The sequence below is a fragment of the Myotis lucifugus genome, unplaced genomic scaffold (genome assembly GCF_000147115.1).
Source record: "Myotis lucifugus unplaced genomic scaffold, Myoluc2.0 scaffold_291, whole genome shotgun sequence".
In the NCBI taxonomy this organism is placed as follows: domain Eukaryota; kingdom Metazoa; phylum Chordata; class Mammalia; order Chiroptera; family Vespertilionidae; genus Myotis; species Myotis lucifugus.
In genome coordinates this window covers 74,475-96,661 of record NW_005871339.1, presented here as the reverse complement: position 1 = coordinate 96,661, position 22,187 = coordinate 74,475, and the positions used below count along the sequence as shown (strand labels likewise).

General features: G+C 52.7%; 1 protein-coding gene across 3 annotated transcripts in view; it reads right to left on the bottom strand.

The window, feature by feature from the left end:
• Positions 1–1,199: 1,199 nt before the first annotated feature.
• The window catches only part of RRP1 (ribosomal RNA processing 1), a 30,629-nt gene continuing 9,641 nt past the window's right edge, over positions 1,200–22,187 (bottom strand). The window contains exons 1-13 of one of the 3 annotated variants that reach the window (XM_006099905.3): positions 17,085–17,296; positions 16,111–16,193; positions 14,569–14,626; positions 12,570–12,655; positions 10,822–10,883; positions 8,438–8,567; positions 8,268–8,332; positions 7,878–8,041; positions 4,913–4,989; positions 4,217–4,314; positions 3,954–3,973; positions 2,750–2,863; positions 1,200–1,718 (exon numbers count right to left, since the gene is read on the bottom strand). In XM_006099905.3, the coding sequence (XP_006099967.1) occupies positions 1,486–1,718; positions 2,750–2,863; positions 3,954–3,973; positions 4,217–4,314; positions 4,913–4,989; positions 7,878–8,041; positions 8,268–8,332; positions 8,438–8,567; positions 10,822–10,883; positions 12,570–12,655; positions 14,569–14,626; positions 16,111–16,193; positions 17,085–17,217 (1,323 nt within the window). In that variant the 5' untranslated portion in view covers positions 17,218–17,296 and the 3' untranslated portion in view covers positions 1,200–1,485. Of the gene's footprint in view, positions 1,719–2,749; positions 2,864–3,953; positions 3,974–4,216; positions 4,315–4,912; positions 4,990–7,877; positions 8,042–8,267; positions 8,333–8,437; positions 8,568–10,821; positions 10,884–12,569; positions 12,656–14,568; positions 14,627–16,110; positions 16,194–17,084; positions 17,297–22,187 lie in introns of those variants that run through there. The other 2 variants (XM_014465356.2, XM_023763580.1) reach the window with 2 other exon arrangements.

Genomic DNA, 22,187 nt, shown 5'->3' with positions numbered 1-22,187 from the left:
TATTTCCCCTCTAATTGGTATTCAGGAGCCAGGGCTGGTCAAAGCACAAACCATCCCAGTAGGTTCCCCTCACGGTACTCTGGTCAGGGTCCAGCAAACACAGCCGCTCAGACCTTCTGGATGGCCTCTGGGACAATCTGAAGGCGCTGAAGGGAAGTATAAGGAACGGCTCTGGCCAGTGTGTCTGTTGGTTGAGTGTTGTCCCACGCACCCAGAGGTTATCAGCTAGATTCCGGGTCAGGGCACATGCCTGGGTTGTGGACTCAATCCCCAGTAGGGGGTGTGCAGGAGGCAGGTGATTGATGGTTCTTTTTCATCGATGTTTCTCTCTCCCTCTACCTTCCCCTCTCTCAAATCAATAAAAATAAAAAAAATAAAAAAGAATGAAGGAAAGAAGGAAAGGAAGGAAGGAAAGAAGGAAAGGAAGGAAGGGAGGGAGGGAGGGAGGGAGGGAGGGAGGGAGGAAGGAAGGAAGGAAGGAAGGAAGGAAGGAAGGAAGGGAGAACAGGCAGGTCTGCCCACTGGCTGCCAGATCAGGTTCTACCTCCGAGTCACAGAGACGAAGGTGGGCAGAGGAACTGCTCTTCCTGCCTCAGGCACATCAACCCCAAGCATCAAACACAAGTCTATAACATGGAGAGTAACAGTGTGTCCAGAAACCCACTGCCAGCATTTGGCATCCTCTTGCAGATTTTGAGAAATGTATAAATCGTCTTACCCACAAAAATGGGTATCTATATATATAAAAGCCAAGAGACCAAACAACCGAATGACCGGTCACTGTGATGCGCACTACCAGGGGACAGACGCTCGACGCAGGAGCTGCCCCCTGGTGGTCAGTGCACTCCCACCGTGGGAGCGCCACTCAGCTGACCAATGGATGCCAGACACAGGGCTCACGGCTGGCTGCTGCAGCCCGGAGACCTCAGCAGAGCGGCAGCAAGCCTACAGAGAAATGGTGGTGGCAGGCATAGCAGGGCCAAGATGAGCAGGAGCGCAGGCAGGAGTGGCAGGTGGCATTGGACTGCCAGTTTCAGCCCGATCCCCCAACCCCCCACAGGCTACACCGAGGGACCCCACCGGTTCACGAATCTGTGCACTGGGCCTCTAGTAAAATATAAACACTATTCAAGAGCCGGCACCTGTCATTTCACCCCACCAGAAACCTTCCAGCATGAGCACACAGGGCAGGACTCCCATTTCTAAGAATGTGCAGCATTTTATTTACAGCCGCCCGCTGCATGGCTAGTCCCCTGCCCTGCCAGGGAGGGTTGTTTGCGGGTCCTGCCTGACCGGGGTCAGCACAGCAGCAGAGCTCTCTGGGGCGTGGCTGAGTGAGAGCCAACATCAGCTAGTGCTGACCTTTGGACCATAACTCGACTCTTGGGAGCATGGCCCACCTGTCCTGTTCGCTCATTCAACACAGCGCAGACCGGGAGGAGTGGAGGAGACAGTGCTGTCCTGCCAGGACTGGGCCTGGCCACGTTATTTCTTGCTCTTCCGTGTCCACTTCTTTTTCACGTCTGGCTCCTGGCACCCAGGCACCTTTGCTCTGGCCCCTGCCTGAGGCTGCCGCCGCCTCTTGCGTGTACCTCTCCCACCACGGCCCCCGGGCTGTTCCTGGGGCGCAGTGGGGTCAGCCCCTGGACCCTGACGCCGCCTCTTTCTCTCTAATCTGGAACTCAGGTCTCCACGTGGGTCTTCCTGTTCATTTCTCCCTGAAACAGCAAGGCCACATAATGAGGTTCGTGAAGACCTGGGCTACTTCACTTGAATGCTGACCGAAGGTGCCATCGCAGGGCAGCAGAGGACACGAGAGCACCTGGCACAGAAGCACCAACAGCCTCAGGAGCAGACACGCACCAGCAGCCGGGGCCCCGCACAAGTGTGGACATGCTGGCTCCTGATACCAGAGAGGCAGCCTCAGAAAGAGCAGTGAGCACAGGATCAAGGCAAAGACATGACAGAGGGGCGGACGGGCCCAGGCTCAGTGCACAGGGGCTGGAGGTGACGCTGGTCAGAAGGGACAGGCTCAGAAGCAGGGCCGGGAGCAGGGACTCAGCCTGGTGCACCAGAGCCATGAGATGGCATTTGGGGGCTGCTGAAGTAGGTGCTCGAGTGGGCCCTGTTCCTGCCGCAAGGCCCAGATGTGAAACATATGAACGGCGGGGCCCTGGCCAGAGCAGTGGTGAATCAAGAGACGCTTCAAAGGGCACAGCCCATTTCACTGCAGCAGGCAGCTCCATGCCTGGTGGTCTGCAGTGGGTGCGGGGCCTGGGTGACAGTAGCAGAGTCGTCCTTAGTGAGGCTGTTGCATTCTCACCACAATTGTGTGACAGCTGAGGAGGAGGGAAGAGGCAGGGGAAGGAAAGCCTCTAGAATCAAGGAGAGCGGTGAGGCGAACTGGTCTCGGGCGGACACTGAGGATGAGGAGTGGATGGGTCAGAACCCACATGCACAGAGATCAAAGATGAAGAAGGATCAGGAAGCAGCAGCACAGACTGAAACTGCAGACAAGGAGAGCGGGGAAGATGGCAAGTGGCCTGGAAGCCAGACAAGCCGAGTCCCGGCTGCACCAGGCAGCCTGCTGCTGCAGGGCATCTGGTCCAGGGCACTCATGGTGCTGGGGCAGCCAGGGCAGGCAGGAGGCGTCACGCCTGGAGGCCACACCCAGGAGACATGGCAGGTGTGTTGTTCCCATTAGAACAGGTGGGTAGGCCCCTCCACCGTCCGCGGGCACTAGTCCTACCTGTCTCGTTCTGCAGCTGGGATTTGGGCAAACGCTTCTTGGCCTTCCTCCCCTTCCTTCCTTCTTGCAGTCCCCTGTAGGCTTCTTCTGGGATGTCCTCTTCAGGAAAGAGGCCTGAGGATCAAGGCAGACAGAGGTCAGGGGCTGAGGGCAGGCCTGTTCAGTCTGCTCCATATGACCCAGCAATCAGCCCCTCCCCAAGCTTGTGCCAGGAGGCCCTGCTCCACGCCCACCACAGCTCAGCCGGCCCAAAATCCTAGTCGGCACCATGGGAAAGAACCCGTTCTTGGAGCACATAGGATGCCAGGCCTACTTCTTTATTTTTTTATTTTTTATTTTTTTAAAATATATTTTATTGATTTTTTACAGAGAGGAAAGGAGAGAGATAGAGAGTTAGAAACATGGATCAGCTGCCTCCTGCACATCTCCTACTGGGGATGTGCCCGCAACCCAGGTACATGCCCTTGACCGGAATCGAACCTGGGACCCCTCAGTCCGCAGGCCGACGCTCCATCCACTGAGCCAAACCGGCTCTGGCAGGCCTACTTCTTTAAAACGCTTATGCCGGGAGGGGCTCGGGAGAGCCTCCTGGGCAATGATTTCCACTGCTGGATGAAAGGCTCTGCACCAGTCAAAGCCCACAGGTGCACAGTCTCCATGCTTTCACTGGATGTAAATCTCACCTAAGAATCACTGGACTTTAATTCATAACGGGCATGGAGTATTTAAGGGTGAGGAAGGGAGGGCTCAGTGGGCAGATTCGTGATAGGACAAGGACAGTGAAATGATGATGACAGAATCCAGGTGGTGGATATGCAGGCCTTTATGATAAAATCCTTTCAACTCTGCTATGTGTGTAAATATTTTTATAATGAAATGTTGGCGGGGAAAATGCTACATCTCCAATCATAAACCTTCCAGAAAACTGTCTGCAGAATAAACCGTACCAGTTCCATCAGCCACACACCAGGACGTGGAGAGGTCTGCTGCAGACCAGCAGCCTTAGCATGCTGGGAACTTACTAGAAGTGCAGGTTCCTGGGCCCCACGCTGCCCCAGGCCCAGCACTGACCTAAGATGAGCTGCAGAACCCCAGCCCCCTCTGTGCAGACTATTCATGCTGCGAGGGTGAACCTACGAGCTCCCACGCTCTCCTGAGAGAAGGGGACAGATGCCTTCTCCCCGGGGCCGGTCTCAGTGCTCACCTTCAGCGAGGTCCTGCAACCTGCAAGAACAAGAGACAGTCACTCCCCATGGCTGTGGCTCCCGGAGGAGGAAGGAGGCGGAACAGAGAAGGCACCCCACAACCTCCAGCCTCCTGCCTCCTGTGCGGGCAGCATGGTGGCCCTCGGTGAGGCCCCTCGCTACCTCAACTCTGAAGCGGAGTCCTGCCCCCTTGCCCGCTAGCTGAGGCCGCCCGAGAGGGAAGGGGCAACCCCAGGGCAGTGGGAAGAACAGAAACACTTACTTGCGGATCACTTTGTAGAGACGCTTCCTGTTCTGAGAAGGGGTGCTCTGGTGACTGGCCATTTCAAACAGCTTGTTAGCAACAGCCTCGTAGTCAAACTGATTCACAAAGAGACACCATGGAGACAGAGTCGGTCACTGCCAGGTGCCGCCAGAATGTGAGCAACTAGAGAGAAGCACCTGGCCCACAGGACACACCTGCTGTCCCCTCAGCAAAGGTGACTGTGTACAGCTCACTCCAGGACAGTGCCCCCCGCCCCCCCAAAAAGAGGGAAGCCTCTCTGTAAATTTAAATCCTCTGGTAGCCACATGAAAACAAGCAAAATTAATTTTGATAAATTTTATTTAAATCAAGATATCTAAAATCTGACTAATTTCTCAAGTAATCAATACTGAAAAGTTGTAAGTATTCCACGTTCCCAATGCGCCTGGAATCATAGGTCCTCAGTTGCCCCAGCACCCCAGGAGGCGGTGGGCAGTCCTGGATTGGGCAGCTGATGTACGGTGAAGCCTCTGAACCCCGTCTCCAGGTGCCCGCCCCCAACCCCGTTTTCAAGGACTTGTGCTCTGGCAGACGCAGGGCCCCCCAAGTCTCAGCCAATGGCTGCCCTTCCCGTCCCTGACGCTCTGCCAGCTCCCAGAGTCGCCTATAAAGCCAAGGAGAGAGGCTGAGCTCAGCCGAGCCCAGGCCACGCACCTGAAGGACGGCGCCCGTGCTGTCCTCATCGTCCTCGCCCTGCTCCTCACCCAGGCCCGGGCGAGCCCCACAGGAGCCTAGGATGAAAGAGCTGCATCAACTCAAACAACTGGGAACCAGCCCTCTCTGCCAGCGCCCAGAGTGCAAGGTGTAGGCTGTGGGAGCCCACAGCACGAGACGGGGGGACCCCGACAGCCTCACGCTGAGGGAAGTGGGGCCACCGCAGCCTGGAAACAAGGGAGACGCCCCAGAGGACGTGAAGGCCTGACCGGTCCTTGAGGAGGGAAATGAAGAGGGAATTATGAGTGGCGTCTTAGGTACATGTGGTGCCAGACTCTGGACGCGAGGGAGAAGGGCAGCTGGTCCAGCCACAGGGCGGGCCTGTGGAGACGATGTTTCAGTCATTTGGGGCTTTCACGTCACTGCCTACAGAGAAAACTGCTGACCACAGGTGGCCATGAGGGCAGGTGTGTGTGGCAGATGAGGACAGCGAGGCGGCAAGCAGGCACAGGTGGGCAGGGGCAGGCCTGTCAGGAGACTCCTGGGTCTGCCTGGGCCAGGGCCACTCAGGTGCTTAGAGTGAGAGAGAAAGGGAGGGACAGGTGAGACGCAGGATGCCAGAGAACGTGCTGGAGGCGAGGGGGGGGGGGGGTGCTGACTAACAAGAAAGCCAAGGGGAAGGAGATGTTAACCCCTAATTTATGGTCAAATGACCTTCCACAAGGGCACCAGGACCCGCCAGTGGGGAAGGACAGTCTCTTCAGGGAACGGTGCCAGAAAGTTGGCCATCACAAGCGAAAGAGAGAAGCCGGGTCTTCCCTAACACCACATACAAAAATTAGCTCTAATGACCCACGACCTGCATATAAACCTAAACTAATAAAGCTCCTAGAAAAAAAACAGGACAAAAGCTTCACAGCATTAGATGTGGCATTGAGTTCTTGGATGTTACACAAAAGGCACAGGTAACAAGAGAAAATATAGACAAAATGGACTTAATGAAAAATTTTAAATGTTGTGCATCAAAAGAGACTATCGATAGAGTAAAAACAACTCAGAATGGGAGAAGCTATCTCCAAATCACACATCTGGTAAGGGGCTAGTATCCTGAATATATAGAGAACTCCTAAAATTCAACAAAACAATCCAGTGAAGAGTGGATAAAGGACTTGAATAGACTCTTCTCCAAAGACATACAAATGGCCAACTAGCACATAAAAGGATGCTCAACATCACTAATCAGTAGGGAAATGCAACTCAAACCACAACCCGATACACCTCACACCCATGAGGACGGCTATCAAAAAACCCCAGAAAATGACAAGTGTTGGCGAGGATGTGGAGAAATGTGAACCCATGTGCACTGTTGGTGAGAATGTAAAATGGTACAGCAACTGTGGAAAAAGTACAGTGGTTTCTCAAAAAATTAAAAGTAGAATTACCATATGATCCAGTGATCCCACTTTTGGGTATAAACCCAAAATAACTGAAAGCAGGGTCTCAAAGAAATACACTGTAGGCCCGCCCCAATCTGATGCTGGTGGGTGAATTCAGAGAAACGTGAATGGATAACGACAGAAAAGGGTACGGACACAATGGGAAACAGCCATTTTGTACAGGAAACTTTGGGAAAGGTTGTTTACTGCAGTCTGCCTGAAGTCAGGACAAAACTGAACAAGCAAGATGAGTTTGTTCCTGGCCGGGGAGCTCAGTTGGTTAGAGCATCGTCCCGATAAGGTTGAGGGTTTGATCCCCAGTCAGGACACATAAAGAATCAACCAATGAATGTATACATAAGTGAAACAACAAATCCATGTTTCTCTCACTCCCTTTCGCCGCCCCCCCCCACCCCCAAATCAATAATTTATTTTAAAAATAAAGAAAATAAAAAAGATGAGTGTGGTGCTTTGGAAAGTGTGAAAGCTGCTAGTGACCTCTATTCTCCTCCATCAGAAGTAACTGAAATTAAAGAAGCTCTTGCAGAAAATCCAGGACTTGTCAACAAATCTTGTTATGAAGATGGTTGGGTGATCAAGATGACACTGAGTAAGCCTTCAGAACTAGAGAACTAATGAGTGAAGAAGCATATGAGAAATGTATACATCTATTGAGGAGTGAAAATGGAAATCCCCTAAATAAAGTAGCATGAAACAACTTCAATTGGCAGAGTTGTCTTAAGTTAATGGTAGATAGATTTTTAATAGCAACTTTTAGTAATACCATGGAAAAAGAAACTACAGCAATACTATTGTAAGAAAATACCCCTAACTTTCTAATGCTTGCAGATAAACACAATGTGCATCTTTTCCCAGCACCCTATGATTTTTAGACTAGGCTACAATTAAAATATCAAAAATAAAGTTTAGTAACAAAACATTCAACTTCATTAGAAAAAAAAAGCTACACTGTACACCCATGTTGACACAACAGATAAAACCTGGAAGGAATCAGTGTCCATCTACAGATGACTGGATAAGCAACATGTGGTCCATGCACACAATGGAACACCATTTGGCCTTAAAAAGGACCAAATCCTGGCACAGGCTACTACATCGATGATCAACAGCTCCCTGTCCTGGTGGAGTCGACATCAGTGAGAAAGATGGGCCCGGACAATCAACAGTGATTTATGTAACTAGAAGCGGGTTATGCCAGGAAGTGAGACAGCAAGGGAGGCAGGCGAGGGCTGGGAGGCTTCGCTTCAAGCAGGGTGGTGAGGGGAGGCCCCTGGAGTGACAGAGGGTGGACACCGGTGGGAGAGAGAGGGCCGGGGGAGTCAGGATGGCGCACATGGAGCGAGGGCCAGGGGAGTGAGTGACATGGTGCCTGTTTTTCAAGGACACGTTGGCCATCAGGCCAATAACAGACTTTGGGGGCAAAGGCAGAAACGAGGAGACCAGACAGGCCCAGGGCAGGTGGCACAGAGGGGGCAGATACATCGTAGTGAACACACTGTAAGCCTCACCTTCATGTGGCTTCTTGGACGCCACGCCCTGTTCCTGCCCATCATCCTCTGACATCTCCCCCTCCTCCTCCTCCATTTCATTCATTAGGTCTTCAATGGCGAGCGGGGCCTGTTCCACAATCGCTTCAAAGATGCCTCGGTTGATGTTATGTAGAACCAGGGAGCTGAACGGGAGGCAGGCAGGAAGGCAGGCGTCAGGCGGGACCCGCAAGGAAAAGACCTGCTGACTCCCGTGACCATCTCTCCAAACCGCCGGCCAACGGCCCCTCCGGTGATTTGTCATGTGGACACGAGTACCCTCTTCCCCAAAGGGAACAGCAATCCCCAGACAGCCCCCAGAAGAACTCAGTGCGAAAGAAGAGCCGGCAGGAGGGAGCCCCTGCCACTTACTCCTTAGTCTGGGCAGCGATTCTGCAGAAGGGCTCGATGAACTTGAGGTTCTGGTCTGCCGTCAGCTGCAGGGGAAGTGAAGCAGAAGCTGCCTCAGGCCCTCGTTCACCAACACCCAGCTCAGCTGCCCACCCTGTCCAGCCCACTGCCACCCCCCCACGCCCCCTCACCTCACTGGCGCCCACTTTGGCCAGCTCCTCCAGGAAGATCTCGATGAAGTGACTCTTCACCCCGTTGGGGGCCTGGCTATCGGGGAGCAGGATCTCGGTCGTCAGCAGCTCCAACAGCTGCTCAATCTGTCTGAAGAAAGAAAGGAGCACATACAGCAGCAGCCGGGACAGGCACCAGGGCATGGTGTTCTCTCCCTTTGTCACGCAGACACCCGGCCCTCCAGCACGCCAACCTGCAACCCCACGCGGTCCTCCAGGACAAAGGGCCCTGTCAATCACCGATTCGTGTGACCTTCCCAGCATCACAACATGTGGCCTGACTGAACTCAGCTACAAAGTGCAAGATGTGTGAGCACTCACAGGCCCTCCCTGTCCTGAGTGCAGGGAGAGGCTTGGGGCGACAGGAGGCTAGCACCACCTGCTGTCTCGCACCCCTCCCGGCTGTCCTCGCTGGGAACTGCTCAGGGAGGCAGACCAGGACACAGCAAATACAAGGAAGGAGATGGAGGCCACAGACGGGATGAGCTTGCTCCCAGGTGCTGCTTCACCAAGTACAGGGCCCGTAAGGTCACAACAGACCGCTCCCTGGCACGTTGGTTTCGGTGACCAGAGGCCTGGGCTCCCAGGTCAGAGAACTTGGAGACCAATCTTCAGGGTCTACAGGCATCTGAAATCCTGGGCACGTGATGACACACAGATCTCTACACCTGAGCTGGAAATGGGCATTCTTTAAGGGGCTGCCCGGATGACCTGGGTGTTTGGCAACAGGAGGGTTTCACCAGTTGGGGAAGGAAATGTGGGAAAAAGGAGTCGAAGCCAGAGCAGGTGCAGGAGGCCTCCTCCCAGGGCTGCTGATCACGCTAAAAAACACTTACCCAAAACAAACTGGTCCCAGACACTGTGTCAGGACAGGGAAGGGTAGAGGTCACACCAGCACCGGTCACCCAGGCAACGGGAGGCCAAATGCTTCAACATGATCCCTGCACTGAACCACTAGTGACAGCGAGGACGAAACCACCTCCGTAATAACAAACCAATAAGAAGTTCACTGAAGTCAACCTCCCTCTAACACTGGATTCCGCTTCAGTCACTAGCTACTTCGGGGGAACCCACAGCCCAAGGTCCTGAAATGAGTGAGACCCCAGGCCTCAAGGTCCCCATGGGGACTTAGGGATGACACCACTCAAAACCAAAGGACTCCTACCCCAACGTAAAGTCACCCTCAAGGACGCTAAACAAAAAAAAATCAGCTAACTATAGTCCAACTCCTGGTGATCTTCTTTCACATGGGGAAAAAGTGGGCAGGGCCAAGGTTTTCTAACTGCTTTCCAAAGGTAAAAAGTCCGAGCATACCTGGGGCTGTGAGCTGAAGTCTCTGGTAAGTAGCTATTCTAACATCTGGAGGCTGGTTTTAGTATCCACCTACTTGAAATTAACTCCTTTAATGTACACTTTTTAATTATAAATCAATTCAAAGTCCATTGTTTCTAAGCCCCTTTCCTCCTGTCTTTCCCCATCCCTGTCCTAAAATCGTGCAGGATGTTTCTGGTGCATCTTCAGTAAAATAAAAAGCAGTCTGCAAATGTCATGTTTGAATGATACCACTTCCGTACCATGTGCACAAAACAATGCAGCATCTTAAAAAGTGTCTGTTGGAGTTAAAATCGCTTTCTAATGCCTTATAAATTCTGAGTTCCTTATACTGAACATATATCACTCTCAAAATTAGAAAACAATTATAAAGAAACCAAATTTTAAATTAATTATAAAAAATTTTAATGTGAACATTCAGAAACCCACTTTGTGTGGTGGATCTGTCTGCCCCCCACCCCCGAGGTTAGAAACCAGCTCCCCATCAGCTGGACGCACAGCTCCAGGCCAGGCGGCAGGACCCGCACTGCCTGGTCCCAGGAGGGGCTGGGAAGAGCTGAGCCCCAGCAGAGCCCAGGTCGCCCACTGCAGCAGAGCAGATCTGCTGGTGCCAGCAGGAATGGAGGCCCCTTGCAGGTTAGAGGACACAGATTACCCCACCACAGCGCTACTGGCAAAGTGAGAAGTCTGGACAAATTAAGTATTTCCAGAACCCGTGCAATGATCATTGACAAAAGAGCTAAACACAAACACACAATATTTTTTATGTGAGAACTCAATTCTAATTCACAACTTACCATCAAGGTTGAAAACAAACATTTACATGAACTCACACAAACTATAATTTTTAAAACACCTTCACTGTAAGTGCCATCAGGTCACTCTTTAATGTGAAGGCTGACGTCTCCTTTACGACAAATAATTAAAAGAGAACCCGTGAACCCAATCCCCCAGGGACAGAAACCGGGACTGGCCCGCGAGCAGCAGACTCAGGATGTGCTGTGAGTACTGACCTTTCCTCCCATCCCCGCATTTTCAGGGCCGCCAAGGACTCCTTCAGGACCATCCGCATGAGCTGTGGCACACAAGGAGGCTCCGTTAGTGGTAGCCCAACCCAGACTTCCCCCGGCAGCCCCTCTGCCCGTGGTCGTCTGCGAGTCCCAAACACACAGCAGGCCCCAGAGCTGTAGGTGGACAGAACACCAAGCCCTCAGAACCCTGGAGAGGTGTTGCTGCCCAGGGCTGAGATGCCCCAACTTTCCAAGCGCACCAGGAAGTCAGGCTCATAGAGGAGACCTGGGGAGCAACTGAGGCACCATGAACAGCAGCGGAGGTGGACTGGGCCCTGCTTCAGGAGTAAGGACGGGAATGAAGCACAGGTGCCCAGAGGCGGCAGAGGCCCTGTAAAAACTGGGTCCGGCAACTGAGAACATCTCCCCCCAACAGAGCAAAAGGTTTACTTTCTTTCTGACCTCCATGCAGTAAACTCTCCCCTTAAAACCTCAGCATTTCAATTGAGCCCAATGCCTGCCCCACAACCCCCCGTTCCCGTGCATTGATCACAGCATTTCTGGCCCAGTTTTCCTGCCTTCTGCATATTGACCCCACATCCCGCAGAGGGTCCAGTCGTGGTCAGAGGTGAGAGGACAGGACAGAGCACTCCCAGTAGCCAGGACGCCTGTCCTACCTCATTCCCTACCTGCAGTGCCATCAAAAGGGGGCTGTGCTGCTAGACATGGTCACAAGGGGACCTGGGAAATGGGCGTCAACAAGCAACCGAATCCATCCTAGCGAAGCGACTGTACCTCAGGTCCCATGTGCTGATCACATAGAGCTCCCCCGCCTGATAAACCTGTATTTTGTAAAAGTGCAAAGCCTGGCCCCGCCCTGCTCCTCTGCCCGTTGCCTTCGTGTCCAACCTCTTTCCCTCCTCAGCTCTCTGCCGGGACCACACTTCAGTGTCTGCCATGCGGCGTCCACATGACCCTGAGCCAGTCGGAGCTGATCTGAGAGACAGAATCACACATGAACTGCTGCCCTGAGGGGACGCGTCCTCAGTGAGGCTTGGCCACTGCCCTGTACAGTGTGCCCAGTGGGTCACCCGCTCTGAGACAGCAATACTGTCCCCTCATCTGGGGACTGTCCCAAGTCCCAGTGAACACCACTTAGTAACAACACTATAGTTCAACACAGGATGGGGGTGGGGAGCTGTTTATAAAGGCAAATCAGTAACCTACATTCACAGGAGGGGAAAGGGGATCCTGCAAACAACAACTGTACTGCTGCCCCCGGCTGGAAGAAGCCAACTTCAGTGCTGGCACCCAGGCTCCCAAGGGCCTCCACCGAGGGCACGAGCCCCACGGCTCCGCCGGCATTCACGGCTCCCCACAACCCTCCAGGAGGGCAACTGTGACCCTCCTCCTCTGAACTGAAAGCCTGTACGGTGTTTCAAGGACTGAATTCTGTGCCTACTTGCCAACCTTCAGAGACGGGTCAAGTACTGCACAATCCTAGGCATGTGCACCCCGAACAAGACCTAGGCTCCCTGAGCGACCACCAGGCTATGGGTCAGTGGTCAGGGTGGCCGCACTGACCAGAAGCCTTTAGCTCTGCCCTGTTGGGGTGGGAGGCTCAAAGGCCAGACCACTCCATGCTGCAACCCCAGCCCTCCCTCCCCAACTCTCTGGGTGCTCACACCTGCTCCCCCCGCCACTCTGGCACCGCAGGGGACCCGGCCGAGGGGGGCGCGCTGCTTCCTCACCATGTAGAACTTATCCAGGCGCAGTCTGTCTATGCCCGTCCACTCGCGACTCATGGTCTGCCAGAAGGTCTGAAGGAACAGGTGCTCTGGGGAGGGAAACAGGCCACAGGAGAATCATGGAGGAATATGAAAGCCACTCTGGGAAGTAAAGTGACAGAATATGAAGACACCTGGTCAGGGTTTTGTGTGCAACCAGCCTCTGCCATTCTCAGTCTGAGTTGGCTGAGCTGTGAATCTGGCTTAGAAATGGAGCCGTGAGGAACCTCAGAAAGAAAAGCAGAGCTCACCACAACTCGGAGCGGCAGCCACATTCTCCGAAGAACAGGTGCAAAGAGCACGCAAAGCCACCAGCAAGAAAGGAGGCTGCTCAGGCCACTTCCTCCCCAGGCCCTCGGCCTCCCTGTGGATGGGCTGAGGCTCTGCCTGACACTCGTGCAGGACCTCGCCGCTTGCCCACTAGCCGTACTAACCAATCAAACACAAAACCCTGCTAATAATGGCTACGCAAGAGTGCAAGGGGCTGACCTGTGTTGAAGCTCTAACCCCCATACCTAGAAACAGGACTTTATTTAAATACTAGAGGCCCAGTGCATGAAATTAGTGCAAGAGTAGGCCTTCCTTCCCCTGGCTGCCGACACCGGCTTCCCTCTGGCACCCAGGACCTGGGCTTCCCTGGCAGCCCCGGCTTCATCCGGACATCTGGTCTAATTAGCATATTATGCTTTTATTATTATAGATATGGTCCTTAAAAAGGTAGTTAAGATAAAATAAGGTCACTGTGTGGGACTTCATCCAATCAGACTGTGTCCTTACAAGATGCGATCAGGACACAGACACGGAGGGGCAATCACATGAGGACCCAGGGAGAAGACAGCATCTTCATGCCGAAGAAAGAGGCCTCAGGAGAAACCAGCCCTGCCCACACCCTGACATCAGGACACAAAGGGCATCTCTTATCTCCCATTACAGGCTTCCCCAACAGCAAAGAGCTGATCAGATGGTTCAGCAATGGAAGGGCCGGTGTTCACTGACTCATTCCAGTGTCACTAGGTGAACACTCTATACTTTGCCTTTTGCTGAGCAGACTCCTCTGCAGGTTCTTAGAAGGTAAAAAGTACAGGAGGTAGATATTCTCCTCCACTAATGACTCCAATACAGTTAGACTCTGCCAAGTTGAGAAAGTAGTTTCTGCGATTTCTGTGCACGTCCCCCAACCCCCCAACAAATTTTGATCCTTTGCCTATTTAAGTCTGAGCTAAACCACTAGCAATGGTCCTAGTGCCTATGCCAGTGATGCTCCCTGGCCCTGCCCACCCTTAGGGCAGCAGAGGGAGGCACAATGCTGGTTACTAGGCCCCACCCTCAGAGCTCCACTTAAGGACAGCAGGGTCTGGACATCAAGATTTTAAAGACCCCCAGTGACCCCATGGGCAAGCGGCAGTGTCGAGAACTGCTGATCGTGCTCAGAAGAGAAAAGGCTCACTGAGGAAATCACAACGATCAGATGAGAGTCAGTGCAGCAGCTTGGTAACACCACACCAGCTTGCCACTTTAATTTTATAATATAGGGTATTGCCCTAGCGGGTTTGGCTCAGTGGATAGAGCGTCCGCCTGCGGACTGAAGGGTCCTGGGTTCGATTCTGATCAAGGACACATGCCCGAGTTGCGGGCTCGTTCCCTAGTAGGGGGCATGCAGGAAGCAGCTGATCGGTGATTCTCTATCATCATTGATGTTTCTCTCTCTCTTTCCTTCTCCTTTCCTATCTAAAATCAATAAAAATATATTTAAAATAAATAAAATGTAGGGTATTAGCCCTTTAGATTTTTGAGCTGAGTGTATTTTAGGTAAAAGAGTTAATACAAATTGACACACATAAGCACCAGGAGACACCAGCTACAATGGGGACTTCTCTCTTGCTCTAGATCTTAGAACCCAGGCTTCTGGGTGGAAGCTACTGACTCGGTGGTTCTGACCTTCCCAAGGGGTAAGGATACTCACGTGCCTCTGTGGTTTGAAAAGCATGGACGAGCTGGGAGATGGTCCTTCCTAGTTCCTCCTGTGCAGGAAACAGTCAAATAATCTCCTTCAGCCCCTGAAGAAATGCGGTTTCACAACAACAAGCAACACACTCAGCTGTCCACCCGTCATGAGACAGGCTTCACTGGCTGCTTCAGCCCAGTGTGCCTGAGGCCTGCAAGCTACATCCCTGCTGCGAAGGGCTTCACTCTACAGCTGGGGTCAGCAGAACCTTGCAGCAGGGCAGTCACTGCCCTCATGATCCGGCTGAGCCCTGAGCAACAGAGGTTGGCCATGGAAGGAGAGAATAAGAGAAGGCAGGCCAGAGCAGGGATCCACAGGACATGCAGCCACCTGACCAGCAGAAAGAGGGAGCCAACCAGCCCTAGTAGGTTTGGCTTAGTGGACAGAGCGTTGGCCTGCGGACTGAAGGGTCTCAGGTTCAATTCTGATAAAGGGCACATGCCTGGGTTGCGGGCTTGACCCCCCAGTAAGGGGCATGCTGGAGGCAGCTGATCAATCATTCTCTCTGATCATTAATGTTTCTATCTGTCTTCCTCTCTGAAATCAATAAAAATATTTTAAAAAGTAATAATAATAATAAGAGGGAGCCAACCAGACCCCTGTAACTTACTCACTGCCTGCCTGTGTCACTGGCCAAGCAGCACTCCGTACACTTGCTAAATGGGTAATTCCAGAGCCTTCCCTGAGACTCTAGTTTAGAGGCATGGAAAACAGTGCAAGATTCTGAACTTTCAATACTGCCCCCCCACCCACGGGATCCTAAAGAAGAGTAAGCAGTTCATATTCTAGTAAACACTGTTTTACAAAGGCTAGCAATTTAGGGCAATGAATCCACTCTGTAAGATACCATCGTGATGAATACATGTCATTATACATTTGTCCAAACCACAGACCATACCCCAGGGGTGAACCCTCAGGTGAATTATGGACTGAGGATAATGATGATGTGTCAAGTGTTAGTTCATCGATTATAACAAATGTACCATCTGGTGGGCGATGCTGATAACAAAGGCAGCTGTGCATGTGAGGGGGGGGCGGGGACAGGAGATAAGGGGAAACTTCTGTATCTTCCTCTCAGTTTTCTGTAGATTAAAACTGCTCTAAAAAATAGTTTTCTTTTTAAAGAAAGAAAGTTTAAAAGGCTTCAGGAGAAATTTGTGTCTCAGAGGACTTAGACCCTCTCCCTTGGTTTCCATCATTTAGGGTTCAGTTTGTGATCTCTCACAAACACCAGACAGTTAACCCAGGCTTCACCCGGGCGCTGACTTGCACTGATGAGCACCTGTGGGGCTATGGTGCTCAACTCAACTAATATAAGACCCTCTCTAAACAAAGACCCTCACCTTCCTGCCATTAATTAATTAACTAACTAACTAATAAATAAATAAATAAATAAATCTCAAATAAAAAAGCTGTGAACTTCGTCGAGTCAACCACACGCCCATCTGGCCTCCCACTGATATTGCTGCTCCAGCTCCTTCTGCCTTCCCATATGCTCACCTGGAGGAGCGGCTTGTCCTGCATCCACATGCAATAAAACAGTCCTTTCCACACCTTCAGCAGCTCGTCATGAGTGAAACCACCTGCACCAAAACAGCAACATTCAGACTAAGTGGCCCCAGCCTTTTAGTACCAGGGTCCAAGGGACCTTCCCTCTCCTCCCAAGACATCCTTCTAACTCGGAACCCACTGGGCCTGGGCCCACAGGGACTCCCCCAGGCAACTGCCATTTCATCCTTTTAATAAAAACAGAATCGCCAAGTAGCAGGCACTGTTCTTTTTTTGGAGATTCAAAACTGAGTGAGTCACTATCTCCTGAGTTGGATGGTGGCTGGCTATCTTAGGGGGATAATTCATCCAGCGTCACACTTGGGGTTGGTGCACTTTTCTGCATTACACTTCAAATTTCAAAAGAAAAGGTTAAGTCATCGGGCTAGTACAGGACGAAGACACATAAAATCACTCAAAATATTGACCGAGTTCCTCTGTCTGGCACTGTGTTCAATGAGCAGTGGTTCTCAGACCTGAGCACCAGTGTTAGAATCACTTGGGGGCTTCCTAACACACGGATCGCGGACGCTACGGCCAGTTCCTGATCCATCAAGGCTGGGATGAGACCAAGAAACTGCCTTTCCAACAAACGTCCCCGTGATGCTGCCGTTGCCCTCGGGGTGCCACACTTTGAGAACCTGTTACACAGACCAGTTAACAAGCATGTTCTCTGCTCTCGCGGAGCGTACGCTACAGTGAAACTCAAATGACAATCCAACAATTACACAAGGCGCATTACTGACAAGTGACAATGCCGCGGGGAGGGGCAGTGGAAATACCCCCGTAGGAGCGCGGGACCACGTGGTTCGGAGGCCACCCAGCCGGCACCGCCCCCGGCCGCCCCCCTATGTCCCGCCGGGCCGCGCCGCGCCTCCACCCGGCAGGCCCAGTCCCCGAGGCGGCCCCGCAGGCCACGCGCCAACCTGCAGCCGGCTGAGTCCTGGCCACGATGTATTTCCGGAGCTTCCTCACCGCCCGGTCCCGGGTCACCTGCTCGTTCCCCGCCAGGCGCTGCGCCAGCTGGATCTCAGGGGGGAGCTGCACCCGCGGAACCATGGCGATCGCCACTGAGAGCCCCAAGTACCAGCGACCACGCCACTGCGCTTGGCCGGTCGCGCGGTGTGACGTCACACGAACGCGCCGGCCTGGCCCGGGCACGCTCTCTGACGTCGGGCGTCTGGGAGGGCCTCTCCCCGGCCGCACGCCATCGCCCCGTAGTGGCCGGACACCGCAATGACAGCTCTAGACAGTTGTAATTCAAAGGTCACTAAACCTGTGCCCGCCTTTTAGGGGCGGGGTAGTTTAACCTGGTTGATCACAGAGGTTCTTTAGCAAAGAAAGCCAGCGAGCACAGATAGAAGGAATGGAAGGATTGGAGAAAACTCTGTGCGGCCCCCAGTGAACCTTTGATTCAGGGCGAAAGTCATCAGAAAATGGCACAAGGGCTAAAGAAAGGTGGTCCAAGCTATCAGTCCCCGCCCCAAATGGCCGGCCACTGTGGGTGGGTGGGTGGGGCGTGGCTCCCACACAGCAGCAGCACCTGTGGGCTGTCAAACCTGACCCTCCTTCAGCCTTCAGGGCTGCACCCCAGCTGTCAGGACACAGGAAGGCTGAGCAGGGTGCACAAGAAGACAATCACGACCCTAGGCTGGGACAGTTCGCAAGACAACCGTCCTGATATCATCACAGAGTTAAAGTCATGGATGAAGGAAGGAATGAACGCCTATATAAAGGAGGGGATGTACTCCTTTACATATTTGCATATACAAATCTTGATTTGATCCTGGTTCAAAGAAAAAGCTCTATGTCATTTGGGGGTCAATTGGGAAAGCTTGCATATGGACTAGATGTTGGATTATAGTGCAGAATAATTGTTTATTTTCTTAGGTGTGACAATGTAGTGTTTATGTTCATGCAGAATGGACTCAGCAGATTTTTTCTGTAAAGGGCCACGTGTCAGAGAACCCCAAGCCTGTTGATCTACTGGACTACGAAGATGGAGGGCTATGAACTATTATGGCAAAGGGACACAAAGCAAATCAGCACAGGAAAAGGTCATATAGAGGGATTCCAGGAGACACCGGGAGGAGGCTTCCAGGCCACACTTACCTCCCCAGCAAGGAGCTGCGACAACCCGTGTGAGATGTCGACTACCAGGAAGCAAAATGGAGAAACACCCACTTCCTTTACATTAGTGAGTACAGGATAGTTAACATCCTATCTAATAATAGAGAAACATGGTAATTAGCCGGACCTCCGCTACCCTTCCCATTGGCTAATCAGGGCGATATGCAAATTAACTGCCAACCAAGATGGCAGCCGGCAGCCAGGCAGCTTGAAGTGAACAGGAGGCTTGCTTGCTTCAGTGACGGAGGAAGCCAACGTTCCCCGCCTGCCTTGCCGGCCTCTGAGCTTGCACTCTAAGAAACAATGTTACAAATATAGAAGCTAAACAAAACCCCAGAAACCTGCTTTCAGCCAGCTGGGCTTCAGCCAGCAGGACCGCAACATTGTTTTAATTACAGAACAAACGCAGATCCCTGCTTTCAGCCAGCCGGGATCTCAGAGCTGGAGTGAGCAGGACCGAAACAGTGTTACAATTATAGAACCCAAACAAACCAGATACCTGCTTTCAGCAGCCGAGGCCTCAGAGCTGGAGCCAAGCCTCAGAGCTAAAGCTGGCCCAGAATTTAAAAAAAAGAAAAAAAGGACAGGTTGGGAGTTTCAGTCACCCGCCAGCCCGAAAACGGCCCTCAGCCCCTCACCCAGACTGGCCAGGCACCCCAGTGGGTACCCACACCCTGAAGGGGGTGTGACCAGCTGCAAACAGCCATCATCCCCTCATCCAGGCTGGCCAGGCACCCCAGTTGGGAACCCCATGCTGATCCAAGACACCCTTCAGGGCAAACCAGCTGGCCCCCACGCCTCTATCCTATATAGTAAAAGGGTAATATGCCTCCCAGCACCGGAATCAGTGGAGCCGTGAGGCCTCCTGGCCCCTGGAGCAGCGTGACAAGGGGCAGCAACCAAACCCCCTGATCGCTCTGCGGCTCTGTGTGTGACAGGGGGTGGGGCCACAACCTCCCTATCCGCCCTGCTCTGTTCGTAACAGGGGAAGGTGCCCCAACCCCCTGATCAGCCCTGCTCTGTGCCTGATAGGAGGGAGCTCCCCAACCCCCTGATCGCCCTGCAGCTCTGTGTGTGACATGGTGCGGCGCCCCAACCCCCTGATCGGCCCTGCTCTGTGTGTGACAGGGTGCGGCGCCCCAACCCCCTGATCGGCCCTGCTCTGTGTGTGACGGGGTAGAGCCATAACCTACCCATCGGCCCTGCCCTCAGTGTGACAGTGGCGGCGCCCCAACCCCCTGATCGGTCCTGCTCTGTGGGTGATAGAGGGCGGTGCCCCAACCCCCTGATCCATCCTGCTCTGTGTGTGACAGGGGGCAGTGCCCCAACTCCACTATCGGCCCTACTCTGTGAGTGACAGGGGAGAGCTCCCCAACCCCCTGATGGACCTGCTCTGTGCGTGACAGGGGGGAGCTCCTCAACTCCCTGATCAGCCCTGCTCTGTGCGTGACAGGGTACGGAGCCCCAACCCCCCTGATGGGCCCTGCTCTGTACATGACAGGGGGCAGTGCCCCAACCCCCCTGATCGGCCCTGCTCTGTGCGTGACAGGGGGTGGCGCCGCAACCTCCCTATTGACCCTGCCTTGAGTGTGACGGGGGCGGTGTCCCAACCCCCCAATCGGCCCTACCCTGAGAGTGACTAGAGGTGGCATCACAACCTCCCGATCCACTCTGCTCTGTGCATGACGGGGCGGCGCCCCCAACTCCCCCAATCGGCCCTGCTCTGAGCCCGACCAGGGGCTGCACCTAGGGATTGGGCCTGCCCTCTGCCACCCGGGAGCAGGCCTAAGCCAGCAGGTCATTTATCTCCCGAGGGGTCCCAGACTGCGAGAGGGCACAGGCCGAGCTGAGGGACCCCCTCTCCCACCCGAGTGCACAAATTTTTGTGCACCGGGCCTCTAGTTTACAATAAGTAGAGATGGTATATGGGCAGCAACCTAACCGGTGCCAATGTGGTTATGCCTCCAAGGGGTTTGGAAAAGAAATTCACCCTGACTTATCAAAGGTATCTTATCCTAGATGCATAAGAACAATGGGCAGGGCTGCCTATGGGAAAGATTGGCCTTTCACTAAGGAAGCTATAGGCCAGGGGTGGGCAAACTTTTTGTTAGTGTGTGACAAAATCAGCAAAATCTCTGACTCAAAATTCTTCTGCGTGCCAACCCTAATTTTTTGAGAACATGTTACGCCTACTTGATATCTCTTAAGGTGTACGTATGTGAAGAACCTTGAAGAAATAATAAAATTCATTCGAGCAACAAAAACATAGTATATGATGATGAAAAATACATTTATTTTTTAATGTATACATGTACACTGATAGTCCGACAGAAAACTTTATGACTCCCTTTGATATTATCAGTGGGACTTTTGCTGCTACATCACTGATGATAGAGATTTTATATCAGGTTTATATTTTGTGACCTTCAGAGATATACACGAGCTACTGTCATCCGTCAGGCTACTCCTATTATGAGACTTAACAAAATTCATCACTGAGAACAAAGATTCACAACCATATGTGGATGAAACCAAAACACTGGTCAGATCTAGGAAGGCAGGGAGAGTTAAGGCAGAGGCATATAAATTGCTCTTCCCCTCTCTCGTCAGTCCATGTCTTTAAGATAACTTGTTATGTAAAATTATTTATTTATCTAAGATGCACCTACACTGAATTTATCTGAAAAATGAAAAAGTCAATATTAAGAAAAATATTGTAAATGGAAGATTATAAGAGAGGGTTTCACATGCCAGCAAAAGTTACGGGTGTGCCAGGGGTTGCCCACCCCTGCTATAGGCCTAGGATGTGATTACCTGCATGACCTGCCCAGCTAGGAATTTATGATCGAATCACCTTTATGGTTACTTTCAGGCTCACCAAGAAACGCCCAGAGCTGGTCAGGTCTGCTATGTGACCCCTTTTTCACTCATTCAGTCATTCAATTATGACTGAATTATAGGGGTCTCTCCTTCCCCTACACACCTGGCCTCCCACCCTTCCTTGAATTACAAACCAGGCTCTTCCCTGGCAGGTGCGGGAACAGCTGGCCTCTCCCACTTATCTGATCATGGGCCGCTCCCATTGGGGTTTGGCACGGAGCCCTACGGAAGGCAAGACTGGGCCTGCTCCTGCAGACAGCACCCAGTGGTGGGAGAGGCCCAGCATCCCCTGAGGTGCAGCCCTGGAGTGGGGGAGGGGTGCAGCTGGAATGCCACTCCCACCCCAACCTAAGGCCCTGGGAGGCATCTCATCAAGGACTCCTTTGTGCCTCCTCTGCTCACACACGTCAGCCCTTCTCTATGTCCCTGGGTCACGTGCTGGTGCAAGGTGGGTGCTGGACCTGGTCTTGCAGATGAGAAGTGCAAAGCAGTCCAATGCACTGGGCAGTGAGGCCAGGCAGGCCTAGTCCTGGACTCCAAGATGCCCTGGCAGTCTCTGTCCCCAGCTACTTCTGGAGCCCAGTGGGCACAGACGTCTCTCCCTACTGCTCTTGGGGACTCTCAGGTCCAGCTCCCACTCATCTCTGGGTCTCTCCCATCTGGAAGCTGCCCTGCAGGGGGTGTGGCAGCGGAGGTCATAGCTTCCAGAGCTCAGGCCCAGGATGTGGGTTTGCAGCTTCACAGGGAGGAGGACAAATCACAGGAAGAGGGAAGAGCAGATGTTTGGTAACCAGCTGTCTGCCCTGCCATGCAGCTGAGTCTCAGATTTAAAAAAGTTCTCTCTGATCTTTGCTCTCTTTCTGGACCAGGCTCCCCACCTAAATGATTTTAACATAATCATTTAATTTTTGTTCCCCCCTTTATTTTAGAGAGAGGAGGGGAGAGGGAGAGCAAGAGAGAAACATAACATGAGAGAGAAACATTGATCAGTTGTCTGCAGTTAAGGGCCCCAGGGGGAT